Source organism: Lutra lutra, chromosome X (assembly GCF_902655055.1).
Source record: "Lutra lutra chromosome X, mLutLut1.2, whole genome shotgun sequence".
Lineage (NCBI taxonomy): Eukaryota > Metazoa > Chordata > Mammalia > Carnivora > Mustelidae > Lutra > Lutra lutra.
Genome location: NC_062296.1, coordinates 41,621,575 through 41,641,128, shown reverse-complemented (window position 1 = coordinate 41,641,128; position 19,554 = coordinate 41,621,575). Strand labels below are relative to the sequence as shown.

General features: G+C 44.5%; 1 protein-coding gene across 1 annotated transcript; it reads right to left on the bottom strand.

The window, feature by feature from the left end:
- Positions 1-4,470: 4,470 nt before the first annotated feature.
- Positions 4,471-15,697, bottom strand: NXF3 (nuclear RNA export factor 3). The gene is given in 19 exon segments (XM_047716940.1): positions 4,471-4,657; positions 5,206-5,278; positions 5,840-5,882; positions 5,975-6,090; positions 6,200-6,258; positions 6,379-6,486; positions 6,626-6,681; positions 6,753-6,821; positions 7,172-7,208; positions 9,014-9,123; positions 9,289-9,313; positions 9,315-9,394; positions 9,953-10,033; positions 10,147-10,249; positions 10,299-10,300; positions 10,347-10,425; positions 11,354-11,512; positions 11,734-11,908; positions 15,319-15,697. Coding segments are annotated over 19 exon segments (1,764 nt in total). The 5' UTR covers positions 15,521-15,697.
- Between the last annotated feature and the right edge of the window lie 3,857 nt (positions 15,698-19,554).

Sequence of the window (19,554 nt, the reverse complement as noted above, 5' to 3'; positions counted from 1 at the left end):
AGCAGATTTCTAAGGGTTCTGATTTTGCCATCTTGGGCTATATCACTTTCTGGTAGCCAGCTTGCTGAGGCTCCCTATCCTCCAATATATCCCCTCAGATTCACTTCTCTGCACCTCTTATCTTGCAGAAAGTGGTTGTTTTTCTACTTGTAGAGCTCCAGATTGTTTTTTTCTTACACCTCAGGTTGAATTCATGGGTGTTCAGAATGATTTGATATTTATCTAGCTAAATTCAAGGGACCAGATGAAACAAGGTCCCCTATTCTTCCGCCATCTTGTCTCCTCCTCCATCTTTCCATTTAAGTAAGTCTTGATTGATTTCTTTCAATGATGCTTTGTGGTTTTCAGAATATAAGTTTTGTGTTTTCCCCATTAAATTTATTTATGTGTTTTATTCTCTTTGATGATACTGTAGTTGAAATTGTCTTCCTAATTTCATTTTCAGACTGTTCTGTGGCGATGTTAGAAATTCATTTTTTTTTTATTTTGATACTGTATCCTGAAACATTGCTAAATTCACTTATTAGCTCTAAGAGAGTTTCTCTTTGTGAAATAAAGACAAACTTCTTCAACTTAACAAAGAGCATCTATAAAAAAAAACCTACAGCAAAATTATATTTAATGATGCTAGACTGAATGGTTTCTTACCTAATAATAGCTGGAAAAAAGGAAAAATGTACACTCTCACTACTTCTATTGAACATAGTATGGAAGTTCCAGCAGGGGCAATGGGCAAAAGAGAAAGAAAGGAAGAAAGGAAGGAAGGAAATAAAAGGCATACAGATTTGAGAGGAAGAAAAAATATCTATTTGTTTGTAGATGATTTAGTTGTCTATATAGAAAATCCAAGGAAAACCACACACACACCCACCCACACACACACACACACACACACCTTCTAAAACTAGTGAGTTCAAGAAGGTAATAGGATACAAGATAAGTGGAATATAAAGTTACTATAAAGTAACAATGAACACATAGACATTCTAATTCGAACCTAAAAGCACAATGTCATTTGCATTTCTTAAAACCTTTATAGGACTTGTGTGCTAAAAACTACAAAATAATGATGAGATCTAAATACATGACGAGACATACCATGTTCATTGATCGGAACATACATAGTAAAGATATCAAGTGGTAGAAAGATAGCTAACGGCATCAGACAGGAAATTCTAACATCAAATGTGGATGAGTGTGGCTGATAACACTTCCTGTCAACTGAGGGAGCTGGTAGATATTTGAGGTTTGTGGCTTGGTTCATTTGGGTCTAATTATCCTCTTTTATCTAGTGTTTCTCTCAGATAAACTCAATAGAATCGGGACAGATGTGCATTTTCCAAATCAAGTGTGTTTTCAAAACAATTTGAGCATAACACCCTCATTGTTAAAATTACTACAGTAATTTCTATTTTAGTAATTTTTTAAAAAGGATAGTTATTAACTTGGGAAGATTAAGTATGGAAATATATATGAATACATATGCACATTTATAATGTTTATATTGTTAACATCTATGTGTCACTGGCATTCAAAAGGAAGATTTTTGTCTCTATACCCATTCAGAAATCTTCATTAGGTCCCCATTACATATAAAATTACGCTTTGGCTTACAGAACACCCAGTGATGATGTAGGAGGGCAGTCTTTCTGCTGATATAGATAGAATGGATGACAAAAAAGTTTAAAAAACTGGGGTCACGAGAGCACATGGAACAAAAGGAAATGGGTTATGATCTTGATCCTTAACCCAAAGCTTTATTGGGTGCCTAGAAGATAAACACATCTGAGCAGGACCCTTGTAAGGCAAAAAAACATCAGAGCTAAGATGGCAGGTTCCCATCCAGCAGGTGTCCTAGCGGCTGGCAGGTGTCCCAGCAGACACCAGGGTGGGGACCTGGTAGTTTCCTGTGGCCTCAGACCTGTCTGAGTTTGACTGAGTAGTTATGTGTTTTATAAACAGGATGGAGAATAAGAATTGCAATAGACGTGGAAGTAGTTAGGGGAGCATCTCTAGTTCTCAACCATAGACAGCAGCAACCTAGAGGCTACCCAGGAGGTGCAGGTCTGAAGGGCTGTTTACTTATCTGGTCATGAAGGCGCACAAGGTCTGTGCCTACATTTGAACCCCCTCCTTCCACTATGCTCCTAGGCCTCAAGGGAGGGTCTACTTGTGAATACCCCCCAGAACTGACTCTCAGGGACCTTCCTCATATCAATAATTCTCCATCTCCTCCAGGCCCCAACAGATACCTTACACACCAAAGGGGAGATCTCTGACCTAAAGAAAAAAAAAAATCTTGCCTCTAAGAGGTTATGTCTTTTCCAAATATTTTTTACCTGACACAATGTGCTTTTATAATTAATGAGTTTTCTACATATCATATACAGTATAGCAATACAGACACACATACACACACGCGCACGCATGCACGTGCACACACATATACACGCAATGTATTTTCCTGGAAACTAAAGTCTTTAGCTTTCTTTTCTCATTTAGTATCTTATCGCAGTGTTTGTAAATGTGTCTTTATTATTATTATGTTTGGATAGACTTTCATAGACTTTCTGGCCATTACTACTTCTTTTAATAAGAATTTCAGGTTGATCTCAGTTATCTGATCACTCTACTGATTTTGCTTTTATATACCAAGGATATTTATATCAGTTATACATGAGGATAATTTTTTATCCTAAGATTTTCATGTGCTTTTTAATGCTGCCTTTCTTCAAATAGGTTTCTTTTCAATAGATATATATGGCTAAGAATGCAACACTATTCTATGTATAAAAATATCTGACTAGAACCCTGGGGACAGAGAGCACCAACCTCCAGGTCAGCTTTATTTTTCTCACTTAGTACCTCGTCTAAACATTTGCAGTTGTGGGGCGCCTGGGTGGCTCAGTGGGTTAAAGCCTCTGCCTTCGGCTCAGGTCATGATCCCAGGGTCCTGGGATCAAACCCCGCATCGGGCTCTCTGCTCAGCAGGGGGCCTGCTTCCACCTCTCTCTCTGTCTGCCTCTCTGCCTACTTGTGATCTCTGTCTGTCAAATAAATAAATAAAATATTTAAAAAAAAATTTGCAGTTGTGTTCTTGTAGGTTATTATGGTTGGATGGATTTCATACATATCTTGGGTATTCCTATTGATTTTAATAACAATTCTTGATTGATATCTGTTTCTGTCTTTCTAGGGATTCCTTCCTATGTCAAGGATATCAGTACAAAATAAGTCATATATGAGGGCAATTTATTCTTCCCAGGTTCTCTTGTGCTCTTTAATGCTGTTTTCCCCTAAGTGAATTGGTTTTAAATTTGAATAGATTTGTATGGCTAAGAAAGAATACTGTTCTCCGCCTAAGAATATTTGACTAATACACTAGGGGCACAGAACGCTATCCCCAGGTATAATAGAATAAGAGAATATCCCCCACCCTGGTAGCCACACAGCCATGGGGCACACACACAGCCTGGGCTTTAAAGAGAAGTCTAAGTATTTGAGTCTCTACCTTACTATTCTCCAAGAGTCACTGACCCTCTTTGGGTCTCCTTTTCTTTCTCTATAGACCAGTGATCAAAATACAGGCGTTAGATGGATTTTGCAGAGATTCGACATAACATGCAATGCCACTATTTATTAAGAAGAGAATCAGGGATCCTGAGTGGGAAAATACACAATTGGTCTTTGAGCAGATTAGCGTCAGTTAAACATTGGCTTCCCAGCTCCCAGCAAACCTCCCGCTCAGTCAGAGATTAACTCAGGCTAGAGAAAAAAGATAACAAAGATGATGAAGATGAAGATGACTACAAAAACAGTTTTTTGTCAGGGCTGTGTTCTCAGGATCCTGGAGGAGTCTGGGTGAGGGTCCCCTCTGGGATCATGTGCTTGGCCTGGAGGAAGTGAGGAGAGGGAGTTGGGAGATCAGCAGAGCCAGGAACCCTGAGTCTCCTCCCCAGGCCACCCAGTTTTGGTTCATTTGGCCTGAATTCCTGAACCTCACCTTGCGCCATGTGAGAACCAATGTAGTCCCAGTGGCTGTCATGAAGTTACCTAGTGTGGAGAAAGCACAGGTGACATCCATTAAAACTAACGCCGGAGACAATCTGACTGCACAGTACCACGTCCCCGTCTATGCAAAAGGAGCACGCCACCACATTTATCACAACTTAGGCAATGGAATGAGCCCTGTGGCACAGTGCGTACTGGGAAAAACTCCTGAAACCAAAATGTCTGCCAATAAAGGTACAGTTCCATGGATTTAGGAAAGTGATGGACAACTGTTTTAAAAAAAAAAAAAAGTGGGCTAGCTAAAAATAAGTAAGTAAGTAAATGTACAAATAATTTTAAAAAACTGCTTATCTTATAAGTAGTGAGTGAACTAAATAAGCAAAACAAATTACCTGCAAGTTGACAGGATTCAATCTTGGTTCCTCCCAGCTCCCTCCTATCCCCATGCACCCCCAGCACTCACTTCTGAGACCACTGGAGATTCATCCCAGACTGGGTGGAGAAAGTCTGCCCCATTTCCTGCTGCTTCTGGCAAAGGGTGGGCCAGGAGCTGCAGGAGGGTGTGGGCACTGGGACAGAGGATGTGCTCTGGGTCTCCTTGGGGCTGGCGTCCCTCACAAACAGATCATCATTCACGATGCATAGACTGAAGGGGGAAAAAAATGGGACCTTAGAAATTGGACAGATTGTCAACCCCACACCCCAGCAATGATCCTGCTCCCACTGCCACTCAGCAAGAAAGTTCTTTCCATACCCCTACTGTGCCTGCCACCCAGGTTCCTTGGCTGATACCTGTACTTTTCCTTCACGCTTCACAGAGCCAACCTTTGGAGAGACTGTCTAACCAATTTCACTACATTTATAGGTTTATCCCCAAACCACAGGCAAATTTACACCCATATTTACACTGCCAAAGAGTGGACAGTCTAATATCCGTTTTTCAGAGGAAGTCACTGTGTCACAAAGAGATCATGTGACTTGACAAAAGTCACAAAGCTAGTGAGTGTTGGGATCAGGGAAAGAACCCATAATCTGATTCCAGAGCCGATGCTCTTAATCACTAGGAGACATGATTCCTTGGTTATACCTGTTGGCTTTTCACAATATCGGAACACCCCGAAGACTGTACCTCCCCATTCACATACCCCAGAACTCATACTGAACTGGGTGTTCCACCCACAACAAAGCACTCACCTGTAATTGCTGACAGGAGTAGCAATGAAGGTCCGAGTGAAGGCACGAACAGAATCCCGAGACATGCCTTCCACTTTAACAACGAGCAACAAACAATACCCCCTTAGCATTCCAACATGCTTTACATACTCACATAGCATTCCCCAGTCAGGGTCTGACTTGATATTCATGCTGAAGGGGACAGTTGTTCTCTGGGGAGCTCAGGGTGTTCTGAATGTGGAAGGCAATCTGTTCCCAGGGACAGGGACCCTACCATGTGCTGGGACCAGTGAAAACCACTTCAAAAGTGCATTTGATGTATTTTTCACAGCTGCTCAAGAGATGGACATCATTAGTTCCATTAACATTTGAGTAAACTTATAGGTTAGGAGGCCAAGGTCACAGAGTAAGGATCTAGGGTCAGAACTGTCCAACTCCACAGACTGTGTCTCTAATGCCCAAGCTGTGTGGGGCAGGCAGGCATAGACTTAATTCAGACCAGGATGATCTGAGAGCAGAGTGGAGATGGGAGAACACAGCGGGAATAGGAAGAGAAGGGAAGGCACCAGGTAAGCTGGGAGAGTTCTGAGAGGGAGCCCAGCCAGCAGGGAGGGAGCAGAGGAGCATCTGGGGAGGAGTTTATACACACGCGCACCTTCCTTGAACACCCCGTTGACAGAGAAGCAGAGCATCCTCTCCTGAAAGGGAAGAGCCCAGGTGCTAAGTCACCTAAACTTCTTACCCACCCATGGCTTTCTGGGTCTGCCCTTGGGAGGAAGGAGGTGCTCACCGTCTGGAACCACATGTCCACCACGAAGGAGCTGAGGTCATGCTGAGTTTTGGGCAGCACACAGAGGGAGCGCATGACGTCACATTTTGTATGCTTCAGCAGCTGAACACGCAGGGCTATGGGGGGAGGAGAAACAAGCAAAGGTCAGGGTTGCTACAACCTGGGCCCTGTAATTACCCCTGCACACCCCCTTTCCCTGCCCAGTCTTCCCCATCACACACGCACAGGGGTCCTTGAGCTTCTTCATATTCCTGCTTTCCTTGAAGTACTCGCACAAGCTGCTTCTAGCAGAGAAAGAGGAAAAGGAGGTGGTGGTCTGGCCAGTATGGGTGATTCCAGGAGCTGCCCTGTGTCTGCTGGGGAGCCACAGGGCCCAGGAACAGAGACTGAGCTTTGCTACTCACGGGCCTGGGTCCTCGGGGCTGAAGGGAATGGCCAGGGAGAAGCAGGCCTCTTCGTGGTAGGCACCAAGGAGACCCTGACGGTCTCTGGAGTCGTAGATCAAGTAGTAACTGTGGGAGAGTAATGACGGCAGTCTATCTCTGTGGTCTGGACCCCAGATGAGATTTCAAGACCGAGTCAGCAGTCCTGAGCTTGGGTGGCCTCACCCGTCCTAGCCATCCCCTTCCCCAGATTCCCAGGAGTACTCACTGCTGCAGGAATTGCAGGACTAGACGCTTCAGGGCATCAGATCCAAAGAAGCTTCCCTGAAATCACAACAGTCCTCAGGACCATGTTTGTGCACCACCCAAAACCCTGCTTGATCTGCCCTCCTTACCCTGCAGGTTGGTAACCACTTGTGGGCTGCAATACCAATGCTGGTTGGTGAAGGTGACTCCTGGCTGTCCTGGGGAAAGGAAGAGGGAGTGGGCAATGCAGACCAGGAGCTAGTGCTGGACAGTCAAGGTAAGGATGGGCCTCGGGGAGGGTGAGGGTCAGAGGCCAGGTGCAAAAGGGCCCTGGAAATTACATGGGCAAGACTACATTTGGGATCACAGTCTTGGGGTTCCTGATGCTCCTGGAGAATGTGGTTGAAGAAGATCTAGAGCCCTTGTTGGGTTCCCACATGGATCTGGACCTCCATGATGTTTAAGGGTCATGAAAATTGTAACTTCTGCAAGACCTAAATGGTTTCAGGGCTGGTTTGGGGCAGCATCAGTGCCAGTAGAGAAGTCAATAATCAAGGAATACACCTACCAGGCGTAATAACTTGGGAAACAATTCCAGGATGGAGCTGCAGAAATCCAGACAAAACAGAAAAGTCGGTGAAACTTTGCAGGTGTCCCTCATCATGGGAGCAAGCACACTTACACCTGACACACAGCCCAGTACGTCCCACCTACACTGCAGTGTCCCAGCCTTCCAGCGCCTTTGGCTCCTCCCTTGCAGATGGACCTAGTGGGAAAGCACATACTCTCTTTCCCCCCTCTCTCTGATTCCATTCCTCTGCTCCACCCCTTCCTTGCCCTCCCCCTGGGTGGATCCCACCTAGACTGTCCTGAATCCCATCTCCAGTGCCACCAGAAGCAACAGTTGAAGCCCAGGCTTCAGGGCTGCCTTCCACTTTCTCGCTCCCTTCCTTCCTTCCGGTCCCCACCAAAGGCTCCAGAGAGAAGAGGCAATGGGGTGGGAGACGAGGGCTCTGCTACCTCACTAGGGGTCCAGCATTCTGTAGGGCCATGACACCCCCCAGGGGTGGCCCAGGATGCTGGGGCAGGGAGGTGACTGAGGCAAGACCCAGGAGGCAGGGAGGGAGAAGGAGGGGGATGAAGTCAGAAGAGGGAGTGAAGGTAGGAAAGGAGAGATGAGGGAGAGACACAGGGGAGTAGAGATAAAGGAGGGAAATAAAACAAAGCAAAGGGAAGGGGAAAAAAAAAGCAGCTCTAACCTGGTGGTGGGGGTCAGGGAGGAAGAGAGGAGGAGGAAATGGCTCCCTGACTACAGTCCTTTCCCTCATCTGCCCTGGCTGGCCCTGGCACCCAAAGTAAGAATGGAAAACAGGCAGGTGTTGGCCTGGGGGCCCACTGCATGCTGGATGAAACTTAGTCACCTGCGTGAGCTCAGTCTGAGCTGGGCATGGGGAACGAGGCAGCCGCGGGGGCAGGAGAACTACCCCAGAAGGAGCAGAGGGTCAAGCCCCAGGTCAGCAAGGAGCTGAGGGTCTGTGGTTCCCTCTTATGATCACTGCCTTCCCTCCTGTTGGCCCCAGTGCTCCTGTGCCTGTCCCAGTTGGTTCTTTGCCTGAGGGATTATAACCATATCGGGCTACCCAGGGCCTCTGAAGGACCAGTCAGGATGATGCCTTGTGGAGGGAGGGGAGGGGGCAGTGCCTCTGAGAGGCCTGTCCTTCTGCCCTCTCAAGCACCTCTGCCCTCTGTCTTCCATTCCTACCTCAGGAAGCCCTCTCTTCACTGGCAGTCACCTACTTCTGGCCCTCAGACTCAGGGAACCCTGGTTTCTCCCAAGGAGGGCCGAGCTCCTGGCCCTGAGTCAGAGGAATGGATGTCATGATGGCAGACCCCCAGGACCTCGGCCCTCAGCAAGGGGCAGGAAAGCCACCAAGCCAGCCTGGAATTGGAGGGGGGACACATTTGGTTCAGGAAAAGGAGGGTCCCTCTCAGAACAAGGGAGGGAAGCCCTGTCTCGGCAGGAAGGCAGGAAGTCCTGTCTCAGCATGAGGGCCTGGGTGGAAGGACCCTTGTCAGTCCAGGTCACAGCATGTGGTTCAAGGTGCTCACCCTCGTCCTAGTGAGGAAGGGGAGCCCTGCTTCATGGATCATGCTTTGGGGAGGGCATGCTAGGGAAGGCTGGGTGCAGACAACCTGCAAAGGGACCTCAGACCAGACAAACTGGCGAGTAGGTCAGACAAAGGGAAGGAGATGTCTAAGCACAGGGGAGGGACACAGAGAGGAGAGCATAGGGACTCTGGTCCCCCCCCCCGCCCCCGCCGCCACAAGGGAACAGAGCTGCTGCCTCCTCCAAACAGGTAGCGTCAGGCATAGTTCAGAGTCCCACGGGGTGACACAGTGTACAACTGACCTTATGTTGGTTGATTTATCAGGGAAGGCGGTGCACAGGGTGCTTCTGTCAGCAGTCATCTCTTCTGGCTGCAGACTTTTGCCCTCGTCCAGCTCCTCTAAAGACATCACCTGTAATTATGGGGAGGAAGCACATGGAGCAGAGAAAGATGGCCAGGATGACCCTGCACACCCAGCCCTTCCCTTTTCCAACAAATCCACTTCCCTGACTCTTGTCACCATCCCATGAGCACTCCCACCCTCCTTTCAGAAAAAGATCTGGGTACCACACCTCACCTCACTGTTGGAGAGGTTCAAGTTCTAATGCCAGGGCATTCTGCACAGTGTCAGACAGGCCATCCAGTTGGCAGGGTGTCTTGTTTCTCAGGTTCAAGGGTAAAAGCTATGGTGAGGGAAAAGTTAGAGTGAGGACCCCAACAGCGGATATCTGAGACCAGTCTGCCTCTTCTACCTAATCTCTCCCACCTTCACCACCAGTCTCGGCACTGGCTCTGAGTCCTCACCTCAGGCATGTTCATTCTCATGGGTCTGCAGGGAGGCAGCCATGCTGTGTCTAGGCTTTGGTACCATTTCAATATCATGGGTGATCAAGTCTCCGAGAAGCCACAAGGAGGGAATCAGAGGGCTGAGAGAGGCCCAGCTGGTACAGCTCCAGCACCAGCCCCTCCCCACGTTACCATCCCTAAGTTTCCTTCCCAGACAGGCTCCTCTGCCCTCACTTGCCCTGGAATCACTGCTGTAGACATACCAGAGGCAAAGCAGACTCTCTAGATGTTAAGAGATTGCTGGGAGCCTCCATATCATTTGTTCATGGTCAGTTGCAGAGTTAGAGATGGGGTCAGTGGCTCTGAGTGTTTGAGGTGGAGATGGGGTGCAATAGGTATTTGAAGAAGATGTGGGCCTGGATGTGGGTGCACAACTAGTCTTGAGTCAGCTTTACCTTTGTCTGCTCCACCTTTACTGACTTCAGCTCCTTCTGCACAGAGTGGGGTGTGTCAGAGGGGTAGATAAAGATAGAGATCTGTAGGGAACCCAAGAGGGGCTGGGTAAGTACCAGGAAATCTGACACAAGACCTTGCCCTTCTCCTGCCCTCTTGCCCCTAACTAGCCCCAGTCCACGCTCTTGACACTCACCCTTTCATTAGCTTCATCCCAGATCTTGCCGTTGACATTCTTCAGTGCAAAGGCAACGCTGGCATCCTCAACAAAAAACTGGGCCTGCATTCTCTCATATGAACTATAGGGAGAATGGCAAGAGAAAAAAAAAAATATGAGACCCCAGCCACTACTCATCTGCCCTGTTTCTTCTCATCTGCTTCACTGTTTTCTCTTACCTCAACTGGGGTGAAGGGGACACTGCATTGTCCCTGAATCAGATCCAGCAGCCACTTCTCATCATATTTGATGCCAAAATGGAATCTAGGATCCAGACATGGGAGAAAAGATGGGAGAAGAGATTGACACAATGGAATCCAAGGTTAAGATAAGACCCAACCATGTCGGGACGCCTGGGTGGCTCAGTTGGTTAAGCAGCTGCCTTTGGCTCAGGTCATGATCCCAGCATCCTGGGATCGAGTCCCACATCGGGCTCCTTGCTTGGCGGGGAGCCTGCTTCTCCCTCTGCCTCTGCCTGCCATTCTGTCTGCCTGTGCTCGCTCACTCTCCTCTCTCTCTCTGACAAATAAATAAAATCTTTAAAAAAAAAAAAAAAGACCCAACCATGTCTTTTTTTTTTTTTTTTTTGCGGGGGGGCTATGGAATAATTTCTTATGATAAGATGTTATCCATCATTGCAAACTTTTGTACCAGACATGGATTTCCTAAATAACCTTTCTTTCCATTCAAACACCTTTCTTCAAATAATCAACTTAAGATGTTTAACATATACTTCCTTTTATAAAGTCCCAAGTGATCCTAGCTCAAAGCAGGATGCTTCAGCCTGCTTCTCCAACAGGGATCCCAGAGACTCCTACTTCTTCAGCAGGGACCCCAGAGACTCAACCTCCTCCCACACTCAGCTAGAGCTAAACTGAGCCTTCCAGTGTGGAGTTGCTCCATCTCCTTGGCTGTAGTTTCCCTCTGCTCTTAGACAACTTACCTGATTCTCCCTGTAGTCAGTCTGTTCCCTTTATACTGCTTTTCTGAGTCTGCCCTTACTTGATCTAGGGTGTTAACTAGGATATTAACATATGTGATGTAGAAACTGTGACGATGCTAGTAGTAAAAAATGCCGATTACCCACTCCTCTGCTCCCAGAAAAGTACCTAGCATCTCTACATGAGTCCAACACAATTCCCTCTGTTCACCTTCTTCTACATATTCAGTCCATTTTGCCAGGATACTCACAATGATCTTGAACCATTTCCCTGTGGTCTCATCCTGCTTCTCCTGCTCCATTCTTCTCTCTGGAGGCTTTTGCTCTCCCTCCATGTTAGTCTGGGTTTGGTCTTGTTTCTGAGAATTGCCTCTCCGATGACATGGTGGAACAGCATAGGGAGCGCTGTGGGGAAGTGGAGAGAAGGAAGTAGTCCACACGTGCTCAGAAAGTCTTCCATTACACATTTGCCCACTGATACCAGGGTACAATAAAGTTTGCTCAACCATTAACCTGATTCTATCATTCTTCACTCTTCCAGGTTGGAGAAGAGAATGACATATTCTACCTCAGGCCTATGCCCTCCACTGGCTGGTACATTTCAGCTATGCTGACTGATCACTTACTATCTCACTCGGGTGCTCATGTGAGCACCATTTGTTGCTGGATCTCCATCTTGTTGCTGGTGGGATGAAGGATGAATGCCAGAACTAATTTGTTCAGACCAGTTGTTGTATCTCCTTCGGTAAATGCCCCAGCATCTTGTTCTTCTTTTTAAGGGGTTACCCACATCATTATGCCCTGAAATTGAGAACAACACATCAGTGGTCCCCATACCACAAACGGTTCTGGGGAAATATCATGGGTAGTGAAGAAACATCACTGACTTTATCATCTAAAATCAAATAGAGCACAGTGCCAAAAAGGTTGACAAACTTCTCTGTGGTTCCATTTCGTGGAAGATGAGAGGTGGGGAGCACTTGTGGCCAAGAAGAACACAAGCACAGAAGAAAGGGTTTGGGCCTAGGGTTTAATCTGTGACATTAGCCCTTGCTCTGCCCTTTCAGGCTGGTGACCTGGGACAAGTTGCCTGTCATCTCTAACTCACAGTTCCCTCCTCTGTCCTAGGGGGATAACAAAATCCACCCTGAAAGTTTGGTGTTATGGTTCAAGGGTCAAAGGTGAGTTCCTGCCTGAAGAAAGAATTGGAGAAGTGAAAGTTAGATCCGATGAGAGTATCCAGAAAAGCCAGGAGAGATACAATATGGAGAATACCAAAAGAGAGAAGGAGAGAATTAAGGCAGATGTAGAGAGCATATCTAACACATGCTTCATTTGAGTCCTGGAATGAAGGGGAGGGAAACGTGGAGAAGTGGCATTTGAAGCAATCTTGCTTGAGAACTTTCACAAAGTAGCAGGATAATCAAGTCAGTATGACAGCACTAATAGGAGACAAAGTATGCTTTAAGGAAAAACATTCCTAAGGAAAAGATGTGCATTTCACAGTGGCATTAATGTAGCACAGCTGGGGAAATTTGTGACCAGAAGTCTCAAACTAAAAGAAATATTAAAGGTTCTCCTTCAGGTAGAAGAAATACGATCCCAGATTGAGGCACAAAGATGCAGGAAAGAAACACTAATAGCATTTGTGAATATGTAGGCCAGACTAAATGAGTATTGACTATGTAGCACCAGGACACTAATTTCTTCTAGGGGTTTAAATATACACACCAATTCATGGCAAATTCATGGCAAAACACTGGGAGGGTGTGAGTGGTATCAAAGTGTTCCAAGGTTCCTTCACTGTCTGAAGAGCTTTAAAGAAGTAATTTATATAAGACCATGAAAAGGCAAAAAAAAAAAAATTATAGTTTTTTTTAAACACCTGAGACACAGGTATATGTGTTTTAACTCCAAAGCTTGTTATAATGCATAATCAAAGTTGAAAATCACCAGACAAGATGATTGTGAAGTCTTAACTCTATAATTCGATGGCTTCAAGTCCCAACGGCTTTCTTTTTTTTAAGTTTTATTCCCTCCATTTTTAAAATTCTTTTATAAACATATATGTATTTTTAAATTTTAATTTAATTTAATTTAATTTTTAAATTAAATTTATTTATTTTTTTAATAAACATATATGTATTTTTATCCCCAGGGGTACAGGTCTGTGAATCGCCAGGTTTACACACTTCACAGCACTCACCATAGCACATACCCTCCCCAATGTCCATAACCCCACCCCCCTCTCCCGACCCCCCTCCCCCCAGCAACCCTCAGTTTGTTTTGTGAGATTAAGAGTCACTTATGTTTTGTCTCCCTCCCGATCCCATCTTGTTTCATTTATTCTTTTCCTACCCCCCCAAACCCCCCGTGTTGCAGCTCCACTTCCTCATATCAGGGAGATCATATGATAGTTGTCTTTCTCCAACTGACTTATTTCACTAAGCATGATACCCTCTACTTCCATCCACGTTGTCGTAAATGGCAAGATTTCATTTCTTTTGATGGCTGCATAGTATTCCAAAAATACATTATAGTCTTAAGGGTAAATGCTACAAGAATGGCTAAAGAATGTTTAACTGCCCAGCCAAAAGAGGTAACAATTATATATATATATATATATATATATATATATATATATATATATATATTAGGGGTGCCTGGGCCTGGGTGGCTTCATCAGTTAAGGGTCCAACTTTTTTTAAGATTTTATTTATCCATTTATTTGAGAGAGAGGGAGAAAGAGAGAGAGAGATGAGGGGGAGGGGAGGGGCAGAGTGGGAGGGAGAGGGAGATAATCTCAAGCAGACTCCATGCTGAGCAAGAAGCCCAACTCAGAGCTCCATCTCACAATCCCAAGGTCATGACCTGAGCCGAATCCAAGAGTTGCCACCCCAGGCACCCCAAGGGTCTGATTCTTCATTTCAGCTCGGGTCATGATCTCAGGGTTGTGAGATCAAGACATTCTCTCTCTCCCTCTCCCCCTGCCCCTCCCCACCCCTATCTCCCTCTAAAAGAAAATATTAAATCATTTCAAGGAAAGGAGAGGAAAAGGGCCTTACCACAGGCAGAAATAAATGTGCAGTTAAAATGGTATACAGAAACCAAGTTATATCTATATTTACATTAAAAGTTTCAGACTGGATATTCCAAATAGAAAGATAGGTATTACAGGATTGGAAAGAAAACATTCCATCAAATGCTCCATGAGGAGACACATGCAAAATTTAAGGATTTAGAAAATTTGAAAATAAAAATAAAACTTGGCAAAATGTATACCATTTACACACTAACCTACTGAAAGCTGGTATACCCATATTACTAAAGGGAAAGGTATTCTTTCAAGGAAAAAAGAAAAAACATTACTAGAGAAAAGAGGGAGATTTTGTTGTGATGAAAGCTTCAATGCAAAAAGAAGCCACTAATACAGAATTCTAAATTTGGGTGCGTGTCTTAACACAGAACCAAAACATGCAAAGCAAACATGACTGTAAAAGGAGAAATGGATAAATTCATGATTATGAAAGGGGAAAACACCTCCTTGAGTGACATAAAATGACAGATATAAATTCCACTAGGTGGAGATTTTAAAATGAGAATTAAGTAAATTAATAAATTTGCTTAATTGGCATGGAACAGTGCACATAACCACTACACATGGAACATTCCAGAATTGGTCATATGCTGGGCTATAAGGCAAACCTCAAAAAATGTCTATGGAGGTAGTACAATCTACCCTGAATAGCTGATGTAAGAGTCAAGGGTAATGGTGGGTTCTCTGCCCCTCCCCAACCTCTAGTATGTATCCAAAGAATGTTAATTTTCACCACCACCACCGCCAACCCCCGTCCCCTTTGCCTCCCACTCAGCCAACCTAGAAGACCCTCCCCACTCTCCAAACTCTGGACCTGTGAGGATCACATAAGTCAGGTCTATCCCCTGATAGACCTGGGGGGGAGGGTTGGGGGAAATTCACATCAGCGATGACCACTTCCACAGAAGAGGAGGTTTTTCATGTGGAACCAGGATGGGAATGTCAGGACCCAACAGCTCATTTCCTCAAGAGAGTGGAGAACAGTCAGCCTGGCCCCTCTCCACACTTCCTTTTAATGGGGGTTGGCTGGGTGTCCAGTGGGTGGGGGAAGGAACCCAGAACCCCTCATACCCTCTGGGGACCTGAGACCAAGGCCTCATGCTGACCAACTCACCCATGGTGTGGACTGAAGGCAGTGACCCGTCACCAATGTCCTCCCAGGTTGCTTGTGAAGAGAATCCGTGGGGTCTGGAGCTGGATGTTTGGAGATGATCAGTGACGGCTGCTGAGGAAGGTGAGAGCAGGCCACAAACCACTTTGTCAGCGTCACACAAACAAGAAGGAGTCCTTACAGGAAGTCCCTTCCTTAAAGGCATGGGGAAGAGAGCATTGGCTGCCAGAGGAGGCTTTACTTCATATAATTACTGTCCCCTGAATTTGTTACCAGCCTACCAGGGAACTGTTTCCAACTGAATCAGCCCTGCAGAAAAGGCCAACTAGAATCAAGAGGGGTGGGACCCAGGTATCTGCAGCTACAAACAGGGAACTCTGTATGCCAGGCTCTGTATCCACTGCAACACATCTTGTTCCCTCATTCAGCCAACCCAGAGAACTCTGAGTGCCAGCTCTACGGCAGGCTCTGGATTTGCTACATTGCATCTGTTCTGTCATGGATTCCTCACGAAGGGACTCTGATATCAGCTTTGTAAGTTTGCTGTGGCTTAATGAGGTACCAGAGCTTGTTTGGAGTTATTCATATGTTACCTGGAGAAACAGAGACTACAGCTGAGCTCCATGGGATGGCAGTGACATGTCCATGCATATGTAGCCTAACTAAATTCTTACTGCAATATGTGGGATTTTTTTTTTTTAAGTTAGAGCAAAATAACAGAATGTTCTGAAAATAATCACATGACTGGCATTATCTCTGTAAGGACCTATTTAACCAGAGGCTTCCATTAAGGTTAAACAACAACCTTGTTGTTTAACCCTTAAACTGTCCCTGCTCCCCTTCCCCCAGGGGACTAACTTAAAAACAAGTCCTGGAAACCAGACCCAGGTAACAAAGCCCAGACACAAGGGTGGGTCAGGCCAGGTGGAAACATCCAATCAGTTTGGGGTTGCATACTCTCTCCCTAGCTACCAAGGAGTATGGGCCCACCCTTCGGGAGCCTTTTGGGTGCCAATTCTAACAAGAATGTGCCAAATGTCTACTATAGGGTAAATTGTAATTCAACTGGTCACTTATGTGTGACCTAACATGACTGTGGAGTTTCCTGTGTGTATTACAATCTCATTGGCCACCTGTGCGTGGCCAGGCCCGGCTGCATGGCCTTTGCCCTTAAAAGCTAGTCTGTGAAACAGAGAAAGGTCGCCCTCTCCGTAAGAGGCGTGGCCCTGGCCTGTCAGTTTGATTCTTGATGCTTGGCAGGGAAGGTAAGTAAGAATTTACAGAAGTAAGTCAAGCTTTGCTTGACCTTCGCTTTATATCAGTCTCGCTCCTTTATCACGGACCCATTTTCGGGGGGGGGGGGCATAACAATCTCCAGCTCATTCCAGAGACATAATAGCAAACAAACAAACTTACCCTCCCCCACCAAAAAAACAAAAAGAAACCAACAACAACAACAACAACAACACACACACACACACCCCAGACCTGGAAACTAAAAAGGAAATAGCAGAGTTTGGTGAGTCACTGTAATGAGAGTAGAATGAAACAAATCATGCCTTTTCCTTTACCAAAAAATATAGTCAGCATAGGTAGATGCCCCTTGTGGTCAGAGACAACTGTAGTTCTGAAAGTCTCAGACCAGAAGGCTTTGCAAAGCATAAAGAAGGAGGGAGGCACCTGGGTTCCAGTGCATTAGTGAGAACACTCAGGAATTTTCCACTACTCTTTGGAATTTTCTACTCTTTGCCCACAATCCCTTCCTGGATCTCCATGCCCTGAGAGAGAAAATTCAGTCCCTGAGAGAGGTGAAGAAAACTCTGACATTTGGGGGCAAAGGAAGTGTAAGACAGAAACACGTGTGAGCACGCGTGCGCACACACACACACACACACACACAAACTGTTAAATCTAAAGCTGAAGTTTATATTTGCTAATTAAACAGCATCATATGAACATTTTCATAACATGGTACGTATATGTGAACTTTTCTTGTGAATTGGCTATTAGATGTTTTCAAGTGTTTCTCTCAACAAATTTGCCTAATTGCAAAATGCTAAACATTAAAATGTATACTTAGAAAATGAAATCATTCTGCACCTTCCATCTGTATGATCCCCTTACCCCAACTCACAAATATACAAGACATCCAAAGTAAATAGATTGGTACACATTTTCCAGAGGTGTTTCTCTTTATGTAACATGTACTCCTACCTTAATACATTTGTGTAGTTATGTGGTTATAGATACACACTTTTAAAAATTTGCAATCACATAAGTAATTTTCTACAAATTGATTTTTTCACTTACTTATTACAACATCTCCAGGTTGCCATTTCTTCAGTTAATGCGGTGTGGCATCTTTCCAGATGTGTACTGGAGAAGCATTTTGCTTTTTATGTAAATTATTTGTTATTGTTTGTCCCTTTCTCCACTGATAAACAAAAGTCCTCCATTTTCTAGCCCAGTAGCACGAATTCTGTAATGTTTGCAAAAATGTACTCCCATCTTTTCAAACTTTTATTTTTTTTCTTTTGATAGTACAGAAATTGCTTTAATTTTCATGGGTTTTCTTCATTTAAAAACAATACAGCTACAACAGAAAACAAAACAAGAAACACTTAGGGTTGCATCAAATACTAGCCCAGTGAGAATTCATCATTCAAAGCATCGAAGACTTCAGGGCACAATGGAAAAAAGCTTCACACCTAATTTTACGTGTGTAAATAAATGGGGAAAATAACTGAATAAGGTTATTGGAGATACCATGTAAAGTGCCTCTGGCTTGAAATAATTCTGTAAATGATCATTTCCTTCCCTCCATGGAGGTTGCTTTTCCTCTGCTTCTGGTTGAGACCCACACACACCACCCCCAGGACAGTGGTATCCTTATGGCCCCCTATCCAGGCCTCCAGGCCTGGAGAATGGGATTTCATCTCCACCATCATCTTTAAGACAAAGGCACTGGGGAAAAGGTTGTTTGAGTACCCTGTCAGCATGACATGAACACCTCGGGCATTCAAAACCAGATATGTGACTCAAGAAAGACTTTTAACTCTGTTACAAACTTAATTGGACAAATTAAAAGGAAGCTAAAGAAAAAAAAAAAACAAACCTTCTCTATCCCAAACAGAAATGTCACATATAAAGAACACAAATTATTGGGAAAATGCATGGAATGTGTTTTAGAGGCAAATGTTTAATATCCTATTATATACATAAATCTGATTAAGGAAAGATTATCATTTGAAGTCCACTGAAATAATTCAAATAAGAGCTATGCATTACAAATTTATAAGATTAAACATGTACAAAACAATTACACATGCATGTATGTATGTTGTGTGTGCATATATTTCCGTGTGTGTGTGTGTGTGTGTGTGTGTATAACATGGAGAATTGCATATTGCATATACAGATTGTGGGCAAAATTTTGAAGAATACTTATGTTCTTGTAAATGTACTTATATATTACTGTGCACAGGGAAGTATATCTGGGGAATATAAAAGAAATTATCAAGGAAATACATCTTGTGGTGAAGATAAAAAATTCATACAAAAATATTTTTTCAATAAATACACGTTCCTACATTGCATTTGATTTTGAAATAAACACATTAACCTGAAATCCAAAAAAAAACTGACATAAGATTTTATAGCATGGTAGTATATACCCAGTTGGAAATTTCCCTACAAAAATTGTATATGTGGGGGCGCCTGGGTGGCTCAGTGGGTTAAGCCACTGCCTTCGGCTCAGGTCATGATCTCAGGGTCCTGGGATCGAGTCCCACATCAGGCTCTCTGCTCAGCAAGAAGCCTGCTTCCCTCTCTCTCTCTCTGCCTGCCTCTCCATCTACTTGTGATCTCTCTCTGTCAAATAAATAAATAAAATCTTTAAAAAAAATTGTATATGTGTGTGTGGCTTAATTGTATATATCCAAATCCATATAGTTTCTTCCACATTATTTCTGTCTCTCAATCACACGCCTATAGGTTTCCTGTTATAGTTGTTACATATGTACATATATGTATATATATATATATATATATATATTGGTTCCTGTTATAGTTGGGAGAGAAGGGCTGAAGAAAAGTTCTTGCTACTGAATTTAATGTGCATGGCCTCTGACTCACCCTTAATGCTTCCTTTGCCACAAAATCTCCAGAAGTTTCCCTCTGACTGGGGCCTTGCTCCCTTCCTCCTTTCTCCTTCCAAGGTTCCCTGGTAAGTGATGGCTA